The following is a 20,526-nucleotide window of genomic DNA, read 5'->3' on the forward strand; positions in this document are numbered from 1 at the left end:
TGTTTATTTTAATTTATACAGCTGATAAAAGCAATCAATCTCATGTAGTCTGCTTAATATTATCTTTTTACTCTTCTTAAGGTTTAGCTAAAAAAAACAATTAAGAATCTCATTCCTTTTCGAACACAGATTTCTTCCACAAAGTATGAAGATTTCTTGCATTAAATACCTGTATTCTCATCTTCCTTTTACCTACATCACTCAATTTCTATACTGTTCACTAAACCTCACCTCAGCAAGTTTACATTTGCCCAAATCAGAATTTCACACAAAAAGGTTTATAGAAACACAACAGGTCTGTCACTCAACATTCAACACATATTAAATCATACATTTTCAAAGTTCACTGTTAACCTTTAAGCCAGAAAATAACTTCTCTCTTGAAACATGCAACATTCCTACTAGTACCTCAATGGGGCCAATTTGGGAGTCAATAGAGATCTGTAGTTCTCTGATCTCTTTTAAAGCTGACATGGCTATTCTGATGTCATCCAGGTCTGTAATGCTGCGATTTAATTTCTTGCCAGTTTCCTCTATAAAAGTCAAAATAGCTTCCATCTGTGTTCTGTACTTCTTATTGCAATGACACCCCAGCAATGTCATCCAAGCTTTAGTTTCTGATCTAAGTGCTAGCTTCAGATCAGCTAAAAATATTAAACAATAAATAGATATTAGACATTGCAGATATTTGTTAAGAAGCACTTTCAATCTTTTAATTACATTTGATCTCTTCAGTGGCAGTTCAGGTTTTTTGATCTAACCCTTCACATACAGAGATGATGAAATCACATGGGCACCTTGAAGGGGTTTATAAAATAGCTTGCAATTCACAATTGCTTTCCACCTGTTCTTCTCAGAATTTACCATCTTTTCTACTGGAAAGATCATCTAAAAACATTGAACAATTAATAGATATTAGAGATCATAGATTTTTTTTTTAGAATGTGCCTACTGGAAAGATGAAGTTGGTTTCCATACTCGTCATCTTGCTTATTTACTATTATACAAACTTCTGTCCTATACATCACTAATGAATTGATTTATAGTCTCATCTAAAATATTTTCAAAAATTAATCTTTAAAAAGATAACATGAGGAAATTCGGAGTCTAATTATGAAAGCTGAAGAAACAAAGTTTGATCATAGCATTGGTGGAATTGTTAGATAGAAAGGGGTTCAGCCGTCTCACTGCATGCAATTGGGCAAGGAGAAAAGTAATAAACTTATCATCTTACTCCCATGAAATATGTACCCCTGGGAATCAGTGACAGAAGGATGGGCAAACATCTACCATCCAACCCATAAGTGAGCAGGCATATCCAGGTGAGGCAATAAACTCCAGCTAAGCCTCACAGATATTCTTGTGTTAGTGTTTTCTTTGCAGCATTTACAACCAGAACAGAAAACAGCCATTCTCTCTCTCTTTCTCCTTTCCATTTTAATCTAGCTCACCCATCCAAAACTGCCACATCTCTCCTTCCTACTGGAGTCAGAAAGTACATGTCTCTGGAGAGAAGCTGAACTCTACCAGTGTACAGTGCAATAGCTCCCACGCAGACGTATTCAGGCTCAGAATTAATTTTCAGGTCCAGGTCTTGGAAATGCAGAATTTCAGATTCAAACTCATAGAGCAATGGGTTTCCCACCATGAATTTATCAATGGTTTCCTCCTTGTCTCTCTGCCATATATGGTGGTAACAACTAAACCTTTCCAAAGCTGTAAGAACTTCCTGAAAGACATTTACAAGTTCAAAGGAAGATTCTCAGCATCATGTATATAGCATGCATATAATTTCTTAGCAGCTGCTCATTAGAGTACACTACAAACTCCATCATGGAGCAGGTTGAAGCTCCTCACGAAATAAATGGTTGCTGGCAAATTTATGCTAAAGGATAAGTTCCATTACTGATCACATTATGCCAGAAACCCTATGTTCATCACATCTAATTTGTCAGACTAGTTAAAACATTTGCCAATTAAGTGAATCTTCAGTCAATAAAATCATTGGAATTAGTGGGAAGTAAAGTTTAAAACTAAGATACAGTACACTTGTCCTTCCCTGCCATTTCTTCGGCTAGAAACTGAAACCTGAGCTCCAGGGCCCAACATAAAAATTCGTTCTGAAATAATTAAGCTATGAGACAATTTTTTTTCACATTAATTTCTACACTCAATTCAGGTCTCTTTGATTGGAATATCACTTAATGAGTGTGAAAGAGAATTATTCTTTTGGTTCTCAGGAGCTCAGAAAAATGTGAGAAAGTTAAAGTTAATTCATCGCTGCATCTAATTAAACAAGTAAATGAGAGATGAGTGCTATGAGAAATAATCCACATCATGACTTATAATAAATATAGTACATGCAAGCATTTAATGCTGGCCAAATTATAAAAGTTTACAATATGACAAAATACCATGATAACTATCCACCATTATCAACTACTCAGCAGCAGCCTGGTAGTTATGCTTTAGTACCAGTGAAGTTACTATGCCTTGAGTCAAAGATTTTCACATGGCAAGACATAAAAGATTGGACCAGCCCCAGAAGAAACTGATGCACAGCTCCCTAAAGAAATACAGTTTACTAAGGGTGCATAGAATAAGAACCAGGCAAAGAAGTTATGAATATCCTTTAAGATATGCTTTAGAATAGAATAAGAACAAGGTAAAGAAGTTATGCATATCCTTTAAGATATCCTTTAAGATCCTAACCTACACAAGCAAATCCTATGCAGCATTTTACAAATGCCAATCTGATAGCAAATTTTCCTCTAAAAACCTTCATAACCTCTTTGTAATGTGGCAGAAATAATGCTGGCTTCATTAGCTACACACAACACAGCTACACTTTTTTATGATGTTTTAATTTATGCAATATTCAAACCCCCAAGTCTTGGAGCAGAGTACATTTGATGCAAGTTACACTTTTAAAGCATATTTGCAAATTTTCAGCCAAATGTTTTCCTTCCACCATCCAAAATTTTTTCATTATTACATATAATCACAGCTTTAAATGCCTACCCTTATTACCCAAGTATATTAAAAGCTATACATTAATATCCCTCAGATAGTGATATCAAATTACCATCTCAATTGTCTTACCCCTTTTGTAGAATTTATGGCACTGCTGAGTAAAGATACTAATTTAATAATTTCTTTATTCTCTGAAACATTCTTGAAGTAGCTCTGGCTTTGCACTGCATCAGATGAACTGAGTGATGCTGCATCTGATACACTATCTATAAAATAAGATTCAAATACAGAAGCAGGCTTAAGACAGACATACTGGTTAGGAGAAGTAAATTCTTATAGACAAAACAGAATGACATTTTATCAATAAGCATGCACGTTAAACTTAGGTGTTCCTAAAGGCAACTAGAAGTTAAGGAATCCAACAAATTCATAAAAATCTCCATTTTAGTAAAATGGTTCCATTCAGGTACCCTGTCAAATTTGGAACAAGTTTCACACCAATCTTTCAAACAGATTATGCCTTCTTCTCTTCTCCCTCAAGGTTTATTCTGTATGCTTCACCTAAGTGATTTATTTATAATATCAGCATTTGCTTACTTATATATTAGCACTAAGCATTTTTATTTTCTGAAATAGCGCACAATTGACAATTTGAAATACAAATTAACATTAACTCTGAGAAGATGGCCATAACCAGTCCCCAAAAAAGACATCATCATTTTTTGTTTCATCTCTTGCAAGCAAAATTCTTAGTTTTGAAAGATTAATTTAACTTCTTAACCAGTTCAAGTATTACTATCTTACTTTTTAGGTACATAAGAGAGAGATAAGCTAAAAAGTCTCGAATGTAATTTTTTTAGTATCTCAAGTACAATGTAGAACAATTAACTTTGTTTGATTTTAAACTATTTCAGAAAAGAAAAACCCAATCAAAGATACCATCTTAAATTTTCTTGAACTAATGACTTCAACAACTTAATGTCTGGTCACAAAACAGAATAATGAAAAGCCTTTTAGAAATTCTAGTCTATTCCATCATTTATATACAATCCTCTCTACACCAATATTACAATTTACATATATTTTTTTTATTCACTACCAGGTACTGTGAAAGTTCAACTTACCCTTCTTAAAGGGTAAGCACAAGTTCTAACATGCCATTTGAACATGCCAAATTACAAACCACACTGGATAACCATGAAAGATTATTCTGTAGCAAAATTACTATAATTGTAAACAATATATATATTATAACCCAAAGCATTAAAACTCTTCAAGAAGCCCAAAAAAATCCCCTTACTCAAATCCACAGAACAACAAATGGGAAACCTGGTTTCTAACCAGAGATTTCTTCTGTGAAGCAATTTAAAATCTATGAGGTTGTTTAAAATATATCAAGTCTACTGGTTTTGATGTATTTTGTAATTAATATCTTCCAATACTTTCTGTATAAATCACATTTACCTAACACTCAAATTTACTGATGTCAGAGTTTATCATTACCATGGCAGTTTTTCTTTCCAGTCTCTTTCATTCCATCATCAGAATCACTGTCTCTGCTCCCAGTGTGCAACAGAAAAACTTTTCTCTCTAACACTTTCTCCTGAAGAGAGAATAATATTTATTTTTCATTTGCAGCAGTTTTTCACCATTTGTTCTAAGTAAGGCTGTTAAAGACACCAACCTTGGATATTCTCTCCTTACTCCAATGTTGAACTCCTTTCATTACTTTCACAATACTATCTACAGCTTTATTAAGCGTCTGCTGTACCTCATCCAAAGAGGGTGTCATGATGATATTAGGTATAGATAGGTTAATATTAGTCCTAATTATAGGATAAGCACATTTTTTCTGCTTAGACATACTGTGATTTTCTAAATAAAAGACAAAAACAGAAGACAAAAACAAAAGTCTGTTCATATTTTTTTCAAGACATCAAACTAGGCATTGTTTGATATAAACCAACAAACATATCTCCTAATGTAGAGTATTGATGTAATTTCTGAAGGGAAAAAGAATTCCTGAACTACGGCTAACCCCTACAGCAGCAAAAAAGAAAACTAAGTGCAAAGCTATTTTTTCCATGAAGCTTCTCTTCAACTTTCTCGGTGCAGCTAAACTCTGTTTAGCACAAATTTTGTTATCTGGCTGGTACTCCCAGTCAGCATATTAAATTGGGCACAGAACCTCCTAAGAGTCTCATAGTATTGTATGCCTTATAAACTACAGAGACCAAAGACAACTGACCTTATTTTTGTTTCTTAAAGGCATGCAACAATAAAACGCTTCAAAACTATGCTCCATCACCATGTATGGAAATGTCTGAAGGCAATTAGTAAGAGAAAAAAGACACCTCTATTTTTTTTTTCATACGGTTTTAGTTAGTTTCTAACATAACTTGTTAAAACTTCTAACAAGTTATCAAGGTCTTGTAGAAACTTATCTATCAAGTCTTGTTCCAACTATAATATTGGCTTCAGAACAGTACAGTGAGTCTTTAGAGAAAGAGCATTGTACTGTCACAAGAAAAAAAAAAACATTGGAAATAGACAATGCTATTGATTACAACTTAACAGGACAGCTTAATCAAAATCCCTTTGTTTTCCCCTCTTTTGCATTTGTGAGTCTTATTTATACAGTTATGAGATATTACACTGACATTTTTCTTTATATAGCCTAGAGACCAATGTACTACAATGTAGCCACCTAAGAAGCTGATGGTGGAAGATGCATGAATGCGCTTGCGGATAGTCTCCAGAGTGTGTCGAGTGACTTTCAAGAGGGTATCAATGTTACGATCATTGAAGTAAGAAAGCAGTTCATTGGCTTCTTCCTCTAACTTTCCTAAATCCATTCTCTTGCTCTTTGCTGTAGAAGGTAGGCCAGCCCACATTTGACCGGAATTTTGTGAGGAAGTCAAGCTTTTTGATCTTCTTTCCTCTTCTTTTGCTAAAACATCATAAATCCAGTTAGTTAAATATACATAAGTAACTTGAAAATATCATCATGCAACACTTCCACAGGTGTCTGAAATAATTTTAAGGAAGGGCAGAATTACTCAATTGTAATCTGCACCCCAGTGTAACAGGCTTATTCCTATCTGCCTTCTTATTCAGTACAAACTGGCATGATTATCATCAAAATTTAAATATTATTTCTTATTTTCTTTCTCTGGGAAGTCCAGCAATTAACCAAGGCTACTAAGTACTTCTATGGCATGAAACTTTCAACATCCAAGTTAGATAAATAATACTGACCTATTTTGTACATGATAAATGATTGTTACATTATTCATTATCCAGGCAAATCCAAAGTCTTTAGACTTCAGATGCTAATCAGTACTTCGGTCACCTAAGCTATAATGTCCCCGAACACAAATTATCAGCACGAAAAAGAAAGAAACACCAAGGAATACAATACAATCTTCTTACCTGTATTCTTGGCCCTTTTTTCACCACTGGGTACAATTGACTTCTCATCTTCTTTACTGAATTGTTCCTTGGTGTCAAGTAACATGTTTATCAGATCATTAACAGCGGCCTCCACCAGTGAGCTTTGTAAGTGTAAAGTCCTAGATCCTTTTATGCAGAGCTCCTGTTATCAAACCAAAACAATATGCTCTTATTGTCACAATTCTCATGTCAATTTCAAAGTCATAGCAGCCTTTATTAACACAAATGTCAAAGCCTAAGATTTGTGAAAAATAAGATCTATATACAATATTAATTTAAAATTGGTTTGTTCCAAAATACAAGATCAACAATAGATCAACAAGGCATCATGAATTACTTTCAGCATTGTTTTGGCTTCTTTCTCAAATCACATGATTCATTAGTAATACCATGAATCAATGTTTATAATGCCTAGTTTCACTAAAAGAGTCCCAAAAGCAAGGGCTTCTTCATTGTCTTAACTTTCCAATGTAGAGATGGGAGAGTCAACACTTCTTTTAATCATTGCTGGTTTACATTAATTGACTGTGCCATAATGAGTATTAGCCAACCATATATCCCATTTACAGTTAAAAAGAAGATAAAAGCTATAAAAGATATATTTATTATTAAAATAAACACTAAAATTATAAACTGGAGAGAGAAGAAATCAAAGAATGAGATTAAATAAAATTCAGAAATTTGTTACAGTACTGTGCATCTTTTTTCTCCAATACTTATAATAAAATCAATCAAGTATGCCTCAGCTAACTATAATTTTTATCTGCAATTGCTTTTTATTTTTTTACTTCTTTGGTATTTTATATTTCACTCAGCTTAAACAAACATGACTACCTTTGTTCAATTAAAAATCAATAACTGGAAATATTCAGCCATTTTCAAATTTTAAGATAATCTTTGGCCTTCCTAATGGTTTTGTTGAGTTGAGATAAAAGGCAGATGTGACTTGCAATATCACAGCAACACTAAACAAAGTACTCTGGGATTTTCCCACTGGGTATTTATTTTTGTTGCAGAAATTTCTTTAGAAATTTAAAGACACTTGCTAGGTGACAGAAGTTATTTCTAGTCTCCTCTAAATAAAAATTACAATAAGCTTACAAACTGTTACTATTTTTATTGTACCTATAACTGCGGTTCTTATACCACTTACTTTGCTATCTCAACTCAAATGGCCATTGTAATTATTATGTAGCAGTTTAACTTTTCAAGTTACCTTACTGGGCAGAGCTGTTTTTGTGCTCACTCACATATTTTTGCCTTCGTGAATATACATTTTAGTACCTGTCCTATCAGGAAGGTAGCAGCAGGATCAAGAAAAACAACTATGGATTGTGAGGCTTACAAACTGCTACTCATTCCATATATTATTTTAAATTTTACTCTATATTTAACAACACAGTGAGTTGTTACAATAGCCAAAATAGAAAAGGTCAAAGAGTTAAAAACACTAAGGTAATCAAGAAAATTAATTTGTAATAGTTATTCCTACAAGAGAAAAGGAATGGGGATTATCTATTTGATTTTCTATAGTCTTTATCAAACCAAATTTTATTTCAGGAGAAAACACGTTAGACATTACAACCTAAAATGCAATACCTTACTATTGCCTCACAAAATTATTCTGACATAATTATGACTTTAATCAGCTTTCTAACCAGCTGATCTAATCAGTTTTCATGCTTATAGTTAATTACCCTCAACATAAAATCTTTTGATGTGGTGAAGGAAGGGTGTTTTCTCAGACTACCATCATCCAAGTACTCCTGCATATATTTTTCACATCCCATTACCAACTCAGGAGAGTTTGAGATACTCATTACACGATACTTTCCATAGTATTTACTCTCCTCAGACAATTGCTGGAGAATTCCCTTATTTAAACAGGAATAATGAAAAAATATATACTATCACAGAGGCAAACTTTTTGAGTGCAAGAAAGCACAAAAGAAATATCATACACTATCTGGCTTGATATTAATAATGAATAGAAAATAATAGCTCAGCTCAGCTCTCTTTACATTTGGCATTTCTGTTCCTTTTTATGATCCTAGCCAAGCAAGTGGGGATTTCCATTGTATCCCATGCATGCTTCATTAATTCTGCATTCAGAATTTTTTATCTCATAGAAAAGAAAAATATCTAAACTCAAAGTCATCTATCTGTTCTTCATGAAACTTTTATCTACTAACCTTAGTCTTTTGAAGAAATTCCTCACAGCTCTGTGGTTCATCTTCTGGCAACATACAGAGTGTCACTTCACTCATTTCTTGAAGGACAGCATCAATACGAAATTCAACCAAGTCATTCACTCGATCAAGCAATAACTCCAGCCCAGCTTTTGAAGAAAACAGAAGATTCAAGACAAGCTTAAAAGTTTGAATTAATAGCCTTTGCAAAGTCCCCCAGTGTTCTTTTACCCCAACAAATTATCATTATCAATTGTATATGAATTCTGCACCTTAACCAATTTACTTCAAACATCTAAACTTTTATGGCAAGCTTCACCACAAGAATCATAATTATCTTTTTGCATAACAAATACTTACTTAGCATATGCTATCTACATGTTAAAAGATAAGTATAGTATTATAGAATATAAACTATTATACAAATGAATATTGTATAGCTTTTTATAAAAAATAGTATATATTATAAATATATATAAGATTAACTTAAAGGATATGTATTTCAAACATGAAGACATTAACATTTAATTGAGGGCCAACAACATTTCATCTTCTCCTATACCTTGAACTTGTTACAACTTGGAGAATCTACTAGCAACAGTAAATTTCAGCAAATAAAAACTCTATGATTCAAACAAATGTTAGAGGCCAAACAATAGTTAACAGAAAACAATCACTAGAATTTTAAAAGTTTAATAGTAATCTGCTCTCAATGCTGAAGCTGAAATAGCAGAAAATTACTTTTATTATTCAAAATTTAGTTAAGTATAATATCAGACTGGCATCCAAAATGCACTTTAATCTGCCATTTCAACTGAAGAAAAAATCCACTATAACTACCTATGCAATTTCAAGAAGCAAAATCTGTTTGTTGTATTAATTAAGCTGAAGAAAAAGGAATTTACTATCTTCAGAAAAAAAACACATCTCAGTGCAACGTTGTGATAACCTTTTGAAAACACTACAAGCTCATCTGTTTTCTAAAGCTGTTGTCCAAGATATGTGTGCATTAGTTTTAAAGAGACTGATGTTTAAAAAAAATATTAATATGAAATGCTATTGAGCAATGACAGTGCCAACTGAGTCAGTGTTTTATTCCTTGAGAAGTTGTTTTTTGTACATTATAGAAACAAAAAAGCAGGACTAGGAAAAGTATGGAACCTAGGAACTCTTTTAAAAAGTAGCTATCATTCTTTAAATTCAGAATACACTGGGCATTTCGCACTATATTTTATGTTTGGTGTAATCCCAAGCGCCTAACATACAGTAGTAAAAATTTGATGAACATAAAAGACAAAAAGATGGTGGTGTTACAAAACAAATATTTCATAGAATACAGGACAGGTGAAAATTCTGATAACTTTTATATATAAACCAATTAAGTGGTTTATATACTTACATTACAATTCGCATATGTATAGAACAAATAACTATAAATTAATGGAAGGAGGCTAGTAACCTACCTAGCTTAGAAAAAACTGTATTAATGTATTTCTCAATATTTAGGGATGTCCAGTTCAGCAACATTAGACCTGGCTGGATAGCATTATCTACATCTACTAATTGAGGAGCTATGAGTTTTTCAAAAGGGTGTTGTATTTTCAGTTTAATTCTTTTGTATTCTGCCAACATCACCTGAAATAATGAAAATATTAGTTAATACACACTCATTGAACCTCTTCATGTGCACACACTTATTACCTAAACTAAGAAAATTCATCTGTATGCATATTATTGAATTTTTTAAGAAGTTATAATTAATTGCTTGGGAAAGGTTTTCATTATTTTTGGCAGAAGTTCACTATTTGTTGCTCTTTATATCTCTATATTTTTTTGTTGCTCTATGTGAAGCACTGCTTCACACAGAAATCAATCTTTGATTGCACTGGTGCTGTGATGGTGTTAATTTCTTTTTCAATGTCTCTCATGATGCCATGTTTTAGATTTGTGACCACAACTGTTTTACTAACACACTGATATTTTGGGTATTGCTAAACAGTGCTCGTACAGCATTGAGTCCTTTTCTGCTTCTCACACCACTCTGCTGGTGACTGGGGACACAAAAGATGCTGGGAAGGAATGTAGCCAGGAGCCCAACTGATTATTTGGATCCCATACCTACGACATCATGCTTAAAAATGAAAGTTGGGAGAAGAAGGAGGGAGGGGGACACTCAGAGTTATGGTGTTTGTCTTTCCAAGTAGCTGTGATACTGCCTAGTTTTACCAGATTAATTCCTTCTTTTTTTTCCCTTGTGCGTGCACCTCTTGCCTTCCCTATTAAAATGCCTTTATCTCAACTCACATGTTTTATATTTTAACCGTCAGATTATCTCCCCCATCCCAAGGAGGGAAGTAAGGGAGCAACGGTGGGACATTTGGTTGCCTACTGGATTTAAACCACATAACAGAAAAATCTTGCAAATTTCAGTTGGTAAATGAGTGCTACAGAAGACAAAAAGCTCAAGGAGAAAACTACATCTAGGTGAATTTTCCAGCAATTCTAATAAGATCAGCCTTACCAGAACTATATTATACTATTTTCTTTCTAATGCCTCTTTAACTCGCTGATCTAGCTTCACATGTTCATCAATAACATTATGACTTAAAGTCATAAAGATTCTATGATTTATGGGTTTTTTCATTTCAAAGTAGTCCTTTAAAGCTATAGGTTTCTGAACATCTATTTTTGAATTCCCATCTTGAGTCATTGGGAATCTTGTCTGTTCATAGGCAGATAAAATGATCTAAAAGACTTAAAAGCCAAGAGAAAGGAAAGTTTCATCTTCTCTTTTTAAACTGCTCCACAGACACAGGTGTAAAACACCAGTGTCAGAAAAAAAAAGCTGCTACTTGCTGCATGCTTTATACTTTTTAAAAGCAGACCACCTGTTCCTCCCTTCCAGGTATCCTGTCAAAACAAATGCTGCCCAATGTTGACTTCATTATTGAATGAGAGATGAATTGCTTATCATTTAGAAAGCAAGCAACAACACAGGACATTTTGTAATCCTTTCCTCCCCATTCTCATCTCTGTTCCAGACCCTGCAGAGCTTCCCCAAACACATGCATCTGCAAAGTAACTTCCCAGAAAATATAAAGCCAAGAAAATGTTTTAATGTCATACAAATAAGAAAACAGATTTGCAAATGTTTTCTTGGTACATAATCATTGATTTTCATTTATCCTCTATCATATGTACAGAACCCAGGCATCTTAATGTACAGTACATATACATAGAATAACTAATATAAACCCACGTGCAAATTGTTGACAATCTTCTTGTACCAGTCTCTCTGCTGTTGAATAACACTTGCAAATGGTGGAATTTCAAGGCACATATGAGCCATGCAATCTATTTCTCTGATTAAAATTAATATTTGAGGATCAAAATTTACAAATAATTCTCCCGTTTCTGGAGCTTTTACCAAGAGAGTTGCTTGAAGTCCTCTTTTAGTTAACTCAATCTGCAGGAAAGAAAATCATTCCAATCAGACAAGCCACTACATAAATAAAATAAAAACCACTACCAAAATAAAATATTTTGGTTTGCATATAAATATCACTTTTGCAGATAGTTAAATCAGGTACTGTTGACAAAGATTGATACGTTATATGAATCCAAACCCAAAATTTATTAACACAATGTGTATGAACCCAAATGCTTAATAATCAAACTGCTATTTATCTAATAGATATTCTTCTGTTGAGTCTTGGATGTTATAAACTGCATTTCACAGTCCAAAATCAAATCAGAGCCATAGATTTCCTTGTTTCAACCAAGAAAATCTTAACACTCATGTCCTTAGAACTTAATGCATATTCTGCAATAAGGCTTCAGAATTATTCTTGGATAACCTCTTCACATATCTTTTGAATATACTTATCCCCATTTCTCCTTTCACTTGTTTTCCAGTAACTAATAGATATACCAATCTTAATGATACTGGCAATTATATCCAACATTTGGGCAAATCTGTTAAAATACTAAAATTAATGTTTATTATAGATTTATTTTAATTGTAAAAGCAAAGCATAATCGCACAATTGGTTTACCTGCCTTATTTAAATATTAGAGGACCATTGGTTCTCTATGTGATTAGAAAGGACAGCATTCCTTAGCGCACCACACACTGAAAATTTGGCTGACACCAAAAAACAATCCTGCCTTAGGCAGGCAAAGTTTTCCTACATTAAAAACTTTGCTGCTATTCTTATTTTCCAGTTGTCTTTGGTTGGTGTAACTTCATTGTTCTTTATTTGCTCCTCAAATTTCATGTATCACATTATATTGAGATGGATCTTATTTTCTAGGCCATAGTTTCAGAACTCATTGATATCTTTCAGTGCACTTTTTACTTTTTCTATGGAACACAGAAAATTTGCACCACCTTTCAATGTCTAAAATATAGTGGAGGTTACTGCTTGCTTCAGCAATATCATGTACTATCAAGACATTTTTCACAGCATTTTTCAAGAAATAATCTAATCAATTTTTGTCGATGAAGATGTCATGCTCTATCCACTATCATCAGTCTTCAAAAAAAAAAAGCTGTTTTTTTCTGTAAAGTTCAACAGAAAATCTTACTTTGCTTATTTTTGAGCTTCATACTCATTATTCCCACTCTCAAGTCTTCCTCCCCTGCCTATGTCTTCTTCTCATGTAGTTTTCATTGTTAAGGTAACAGAAAATGTCAATGGAAATAAGGGGTGCATTGAAGGCACAAATCTTACATTGCCAGATAATTATGATAACTTCTACACTTCCAAGTAATTTATTATTTTCAATATGTCCAAGCTGAACATCATTTGCAAAAGAAAAAAAAAAAGAAAGAAAAAAAAATACACCAAAAAAACCCAAACAAAAAACCAAAAAACCTCTTTTTGCTATTAAAAAAAAACAAACAAACAAAAAAAAAAACTGGAATAATAAGATGTAATAATCTGGATAATAACCACCCGGTAACAAGTACAAAAAATAGGGGCAAAAATGTTCGGAACTCTCAGAAAGTGACACTAAGCTTAACATTTACATTTTACAGAAGAATAAAAAGCAATAGGAACTGAGCCCTATTTGTGTTCCATTTGTATTCCCACGGGACACTTGCCACTCTCACGTTTTTTTCTTTTGTTCAGGAGTAGAGCAGGAGCTTCACCTTGTGTTCTATGACACTCATGTCCACACCCGTGTGCACTCTTCTGGCCTGAAAGAAGTGACTACGGAGCAGTAGTCACTTTTTTTTGCCGTACCTGGTAGACTAATGCGTGTATGTTAAAGTGAATATACTTTTTGTGTCTTTTCAATTCACGTGTCTATGTTTCAAACTTGAAATTCTGTTCAAATCCACCTCCCTTTGTTCCCAACTAATGAGCATAAAGTTGGAACGGGCTCAGGAAGTTTATATAGCTGCCAAGTGTGATTTGACTGCTATAGGAGAAAACAGACAGGTAACAACAGATGAGTACAGACTAGTACAGCTCAGAATCAGAACTCAGATTATTCGGACCTCATAAAGTAATGCATCACTTCAGGGGAGATGCCTGGGATATTATAGTTATTTCAGAAAAGATGAAAGGCAAATGTACTTGACTGCTCCATCAAGGCACAATACATGTCAGAAAATCTGATTACTATATCATCTCGCCAAAGATGCAGCCCCACAAGAATCATACAATCTCCTTAGTCTTTACAGATGAGATGAGGCAGTGAAAACTATAATCAGTTTACTTTGAATGATGCAGGTATCCAGCTCAGTACCAGAATCAAAAAAGAAACTGAGTCCAAGAGAGAAACACTAAACAAATGCAGAAGGCTTCCTGAAGTATTACAATTCATTACATAAAATATGAGGGATATGCACCAGCTCCCTGTGAAGAGTACATGAAAACATATGAACTTCCTATGTTAGCAGAATAAGCATTAAAATTAAATACCTTTCTAAGTACAATAGCAGTCTTCATTACTGCCGGGAAGCAGAACCAACTATGTGCAGGTAAAAGGTGCTGATTTTGGGTATGATGTACCTGAACCATAATGTATAATGAAGCAACAATTGAGGTACTACTGTTCAGGTTCCTTGATTCCCAGCTTGCACTCAACTCCAGATTAATCATCAATAATATATATTCAGCACTAGGTCTCAATCCAGCATATTTTATGTACTCTAATAATTTCTCCTGGTTTCCTATACCAAATTGACACAAAAAATTCCCACTTACAGTATCAGACAATCAAATCTGGTGACTCTTCACCAAATCTGTCAAATCTGGTAACATTTCATACTGCATGTCAAATGCAAGAGTGAAAATGGACGGATTGGGAAAACCTAATATATTTAGACTGGAGAAAAAGCAACTGGTACCTCTGGTCCCAGATCTGGTCTAAGACTACCTTTGAGAAGATTGGTATTTATCAGCACCAGAAATTTCCACAGTGTACAAAAGCTATGCCTGAGTTCCAAAAACAACAGGCAAATGCATTGACAGGTATCCAACTACCTTCAAAACCACAATCTGGAGATTGTGACCCTTCTTTTTCAGCTTTGCAAGGCTGAGGTAGTTTTTTCTATAAGATGCTCTTTGACAAGGCAACAAAGAAACTGGAGGTGAAAAATATGCCAAAACAATAGTAGAAACTTGCAGAGTTTTCAAGCCTTTAAAGTAGTCCCTGAAGTCCCTTTATATTTAATAATTTAAAGGTAGTCAGAGGCTCTATGTACAAAACCCAAGAGGGTAAAATTAGTCAAATGAGATTTAGAATTTAAAGTAAACCATGTTCTCTGAAGAATATTCAGGCTACAAAGTGTTCTGCCTGTAAGGCCCCAAACAACTCATTTAGCAGGACACATAAAAAGGGTTTATGGTTGTTCATGTGCTCAAGAGTTACACACATGGGAGACCGATCAGATAGCCTCAAGAGATCAAAACAACAAAAAACACTTTACGGGCAACTTTAGATGACCATAGAACTTTGGCAAAAGGTTTAGTACAATATTCAGTCAACATAAAACACTTCTTAAAACATTAAGTTGGCCCATCCAACTTCGCAAACTCTAAGCCCACTTCATTTTTAGTTACTCAAAAAATTCCAAGAAGAGGGAATTAGAAGAAGAAGAAAGAAGAAAGAAGAAGAAAGATCAAGAAAGAGAAAATACACAGAATAGCACATATATAGCCATCAATTCCTGGGTTCCAGCAGTGTTCAGATAGAAATTCCAAGAGAAGGTAGTGTCAAGACATCAGATAGCTTATATTCAGCTTTAAACACCCTTTGGCCTTCCTAGGCCCTTCCCCTGGCTGGGATTTCCAGTCATTTGGCCACTCAGGAGCTGGGTTAGGGGTCCAGAGGTGGACATGGACCAGTGCTTCTGGTGTGCCAGGGACTGGTAGCCACTGCAGGGCTGGGACACAGGCTCTAGGGGTGAGGTACACTGCCTCGCCAGGGCAAGCCCCCACCTACCCCTTCCCCCACACACATGCGTCCTAAAATTCTCAATAGGAAATTAAATTACTTTGTACTGGTTCTGACTGGGTTAATCTTCTCTGTCAGCATTTAATTTTCTTCATAGCAGCTTATGTGGTATCATTAGATTTGTTATCAAAACAAGACTGTTTGAGTTGAGCAGTGCTTTCACAGCATCAAGGCCTTCTTTTGTTCTCACTCTGTCCACACAGGGAATAGACTGGGGGTTGGGAGTGGGGATGAAGGGTGCAAAGGAGGCTGTGAGGGGACAAAACCAGGCAGATGTCATGAAATAACAAAAGGATGCTACAAAATAAGCAAAGGGATATTTCTTGCCATATGACATCATTCTCAGCAATAAAAAGGGAAAGGCAGAGGTTTGAATGGGTTAGCCACCATGTGCTCTGGAATTTGTTAGACATTGTTTGACCCGTGGGAGATGGTGAGAAATTGCCTCTGCAGGCAATTACTTTACCCTTTCTTTCTCCACTTCTACTTCACTAAGTAAACAACTTATCTTAACCCACAAGTTTTCTTGCTTTTGCTTTTCCTTTTCTCTTCCCTGTCTCACTGGGGGTGAAGGGGTGGAAGCAAATGAGCATTTATGTGGTGCTTAGCTGCCTATTAGGGTTAACCCACAAGAGGCTCAAAGCCCACTTGTGCACTGAGTATGCTATCATCTGTTCAGACTGGATGCTTTTTACATGTATATTTACAGAGTATCCCCATGGATTACCACTCAAAATAAAATTCATATTGTCCAGAGCAGAGATAACCTCTGTGTCTTGACAGAACCCAGGCCTGGTTCAGGGGTTCCATGTGGTGGAAAAGTCTCTCCTCCAACCCGTGGAAGGAGGAAGGACAGGACCGGCCAAAAATCACCTCCATCTTAAAACCTCTGACCCTCATGTACAAAGTAAAAACCCCCCTGTAAATGTGTTAAACCCCCCCGTACAACACCAAAAAATTCTACCCTCTACTTTGTAACTACTTCTACTATAATATCTAAACTTTTGTGACTTCTTGTTCGTTCTTCCTGCAAAGTTGGTAAATCATTTCATGGTTCAAACTCAAAATCACAGCTGTTTCCAGCTGCCTGTCAGGGTCTCAAATGCTTCTGACCAGGGCCTGGAACCTCCAAAAATGTCAGAGGGACATTTTGAGTTCCAACAGTGTCTGTTTTCACTTTTGGCCAACCAGCTGACAGAACTTCTCTCCCCAGACATTATCTTGCACCAGTTGGAAGAATGTGGCAGAGACAGAGGGGCAGCTAGACCTACCACTGATAGTAAAAGGGTTTTTAAATCATGGGGACTAAGGGCTAAAATTAAAAATAAGCTTAGTAGGCCCTGGAAAAAATAAACACTCTAAACACATGGAGAACTCGTACTTGCTAGAACTGCACCATGTAGCTAGTACATGATAATTGATATAATTGTTAGATGTGATGATTGTTTAGTAATTAAATATAATTACTGTTCAATCATAAGAATAATCATGAGAAACTCTGGTCAGTGACCTAAGAAAGATCATGAGAAACTCAATAGAACAATATAAGTTTAATAATTAATATGTGTGTTATGTAATGATAGAATATAAAATACATTCAGCTCAAAAGCCATGTTGGAGTCAGACTTGGGTCTGTACCCCGACTCCCAAAGCTCTTAATAAAAACACCTGCATATAATCATATCCCGTGATTAGGTGTGTTTCCAAACGCTAACACCACTAAATATTCATTATATGGGGTTTTTTTAACTTCTTAGTTATAATGAAAAGTCTTTCAGTTGTTCCTAAAATCAGCTACAGATACTACAGGCCCTATTTTTTTAACAGGAACACTTTCTCATAAAACAACTTTTTTAATTCATCCCTCACTTGAGAGTCATCATAAGTTAGGTTAAGCATACATACTGCTACTAACCAGGGATAACACCATTTTTTATTTTTTTCTTTAAGGAATATCTTAATCAAAATCAGCTGGTTTACCTGCTGAAGCCATTCCCTGTGGTAGATCACCTCAAATTTCACAAGAACTTTTGCTATTTTGTTGTAATTGTGGATTATGCTCTTGCCATCTGGTGTTTGTAGAACTGCTGGATGTCTCTGGAAAGTCACCATGGGCTCCTTGATCCTATGGAATAAGTGACGTGCCCACAAGATCTTGCCAGCTATTGGGGGCAGATTACGAGCCAGTGGAGGGTCCTTCTTGTGCCTAGTGTAGATCTTACAGACGGTTTCTATGTCATGGCCATAGTTTTGAAATATTTTCTGATACTTTTCATCAATGCCAAGATTTGGGATTTGCAATCTGCTTAGAAAAATAATAATAATTAAAAACTCCTTCTGAAAACACTTCTGAAATCCTCCTAATGCATTGTTGGAAAACAGTTGTTCCAGATTCCCTTGAATGCTTTAGAAAATAACTACTTTGGCAGCAGAGTTTTCAGCTTGAACAAATGTTGTCACAACCTGATGCCAAAAAACAAAGATTTAGACCAGATGATAAAAGTTTCCAAGTAAGCCTACACATTTTCTGTTTTGTCACTGTTTTAAAACAGTGGGCTGAAATTATATGCAGCAAACTGTAACCAATTCACTACTAGCTGTCTATTCTATTAAACAGATTATAATAAAAAAACTGACAGAATAAAGAGTAAGGCTGTTTTGCAGCCATGTTAATTTAGAAAGACAAATTTCACTGTTTCTTAATAAAAGCATTTTATTCTCTTCTAACTGCATTGTGGTAACAAATTAATGCCATTGTTCAAGCATAAAGCTAAGGCAAATATGCTAACAAAGTTTTCCTTTACTTCAGCTGGTTTTGAAAGATGAAGATCAAAGTCCACTCATATTTTGCAGTTTCTGATGAAAAAAAAAAATGGCTTTTATTCATTCAAGCTACTAAGACAACTCTTAACAGGGCTGAACAGCTGAGACCAGAGAGGTTGAGTTTATTTTTTTTGTATTTAAGAAAATGCCTCCTGCTCTGCTTTCCCTCCATCCCCACCCACCCCCCCACTTCCCCACCCCCAGCCCTTTCCACTATCCTCAATGTTTTATTTTCATTGCCTGGCAGAGTTTTAGAAATCTAAATAGGACATATTACCTTTCAAATTTCTGCAACATACTCAGTGCCCTTTCAGTGTTCAGAATACTTTCAAAGGTGATGTCCATGAACCTCCTTAATTGATCCTGAAGGAGAGTAAATAATTCTACATCAGATAAGTCCCTAGAAAACACATCAAATATGCCAAGTATTATTTAACAGGGTTTAACATGCAATATATTAGAAGATAATTTGTTGATGTGAAACTAATCTCAATAAGTATTATTTTTCCATTTATTTCTTCCCAAAATAATTAAACAAAACACAGCCAACTTCCGAGGCATTTTCTTCCTAAGTTCCCTCTGCAGCTCTGCAACCAGGAAAAGCTTCTGTAGCCTCCAATGTTTCACCATGTTGAGAGGCCTTAAAGAATGCTTGCTTACCTCTCTGGCAACCAAAGCAACACAAGCTTTTTTTTTTTCTTCTGCAGATACCCTTTTCTTTCCCCATCTTGTGATTTCAGAACTATTGGAAAGTTAATTATCTGACTTATTTGTACTACACTCCTATTCACTCAATGAAATCACCCATTTTTGTTATTCTTGCCAGCATACAGTAATGAAAAATCCTTTTGCTGAAGGCCCTCAATGGCCCATTCCATTAAACTAGTCTGAAAGATAGTAAATGGAAGCTTCAAAGTGGAAATATATTGGAATAATTTTTCAATTTCAGAATGCAAACTTTGAGATTTGCAATTTTTATGGTAACTCAGAGAGAATAATGAGGATTTCTCAATAAATTGAATTATTTTGTATAATTGTATCATACATGAAGATCATTTATGTCTCTGCAAAACTCTTCATAGTCTTGGTCAAAATCAGTCTTCCGCTGATCCAAGAAATCATAATGCTTATTCTTCATGTTGTCAACAATGCTCTAAACAATTTCACAGAAAAAGAAAACCATTACCAAAAAAAATGTCTTATGAAAAAGGCTTACCACACCAAAAATTTAGCACAACAGGTTGAGCACATTCACATTTTACCTTTGCTAATAGTTCCCAGTACTTACTGAGCAGTATAAGCAAACCCCTTAAAACAAATATTTGCAGAAATCAAGCTAGTGTAATGTCCATTCAAATTTCATTTCTATTATTTATTTCAAATAAATTTGAATTTTTTTTCAGATTTCATTTGTATTATTTATTTCTCTTATTCTAAGTCAATTAGAACTGACAAAATTCAGACTTGCTTTTCATCAGACATTTTTTACTAATTAAACATTCTGGCATGAAGAAGTACATTTCTATTAAAAATTTAAAGTTCAACAGAGAAAAATATTTTTACATTATTATTTTCCATGTACTTTAAACAACTGATTCCATATATAAATAGACTCTTG

The 20,526-nt window shown here is 34.6% G+C and overlaps 1 protein-coding gene across 11 annotated transcripts in view; it reads right to left on the reverse strand.

Annotated features, from left to right (window-relative positions):
* Positions 1-20,526, reverse strand: part of LOC110481007 (dynein axonemal heavy chain 5) — a 141,547-nt gene that overhangs the window by 82,516 nt on the left and 38,505 nt on the right. For 7 of the 11 annotated variants that reach the window (XR_014955914.1, XM_085581150.1, XM_085581148.1 and 4 more), the window contains 13 exons: positions 19,954-20,061; positions 19,186-19,271; positions 18,066-18,387; positions 11,875-12,081; positions 10,079-10,250; positions 8,619-8,764; positions 6,406-6,568; positions 5,681-5,923; positions 4,658-4,848; positions 4,477-4,576; positions 3,103-3,239; positions 1,528-1,729; positions 409-644 (listed from right to left, as the gene is read on the reverse strand). Coding sequence is in view for 10 of the 11 variants with exons in the window: in XM_085581150.1 (XP_085437276.1) it covers positions 409-644; positions 1,528-1,729; positions 3,103-3,239; positions 4,477-4,576; positions 4,658-4,848; positions 5,681-5,923; positions 6,406-6,568; positions 8,619-8,764; positions 10,079-10,250; positions 11,875-12,081; positions 18,066-18,387; positions 19,186-19,271; positions 19,954-20,061 (2,313 nt within the window). In the remaining variant the exon portion in view is untranslated. Of the gene's footprint in view, positions 1-408; positions 645-1,527; positions 1,730-3,102; positions 3,240-4,476; positions 4,577-4,657; positions 4,849-5,680; positions 5,924-6,405; positions 6,569-8,618; positions 8,765-10,078; positions 10,251-11,874; positions 12,082-18,065; positions 18,388-19,185; positions 19,309-19,953; positions 20,062-20,526 lie in introns of those variants that run through there. The other 4 variants (XM_085581145.1, XM_085581153.1, XM_085581151.1 and 1 more) reach the window with 4 other exon arrangements.

Source organism: Lonchura striata, chromosome 5, assembly GCF_050655825.1.
Source record: "Lonchura striata isolate lonStrDom1 chromosome 5, ASM5065582v1, whole genome shotgun sequence".
NCBI classification, from domain to species: Eukaryota; Metazoa; Chordata; class Aves; order Passeriformes; family Estrildidae; genus Lonchura; species Lonchura striata.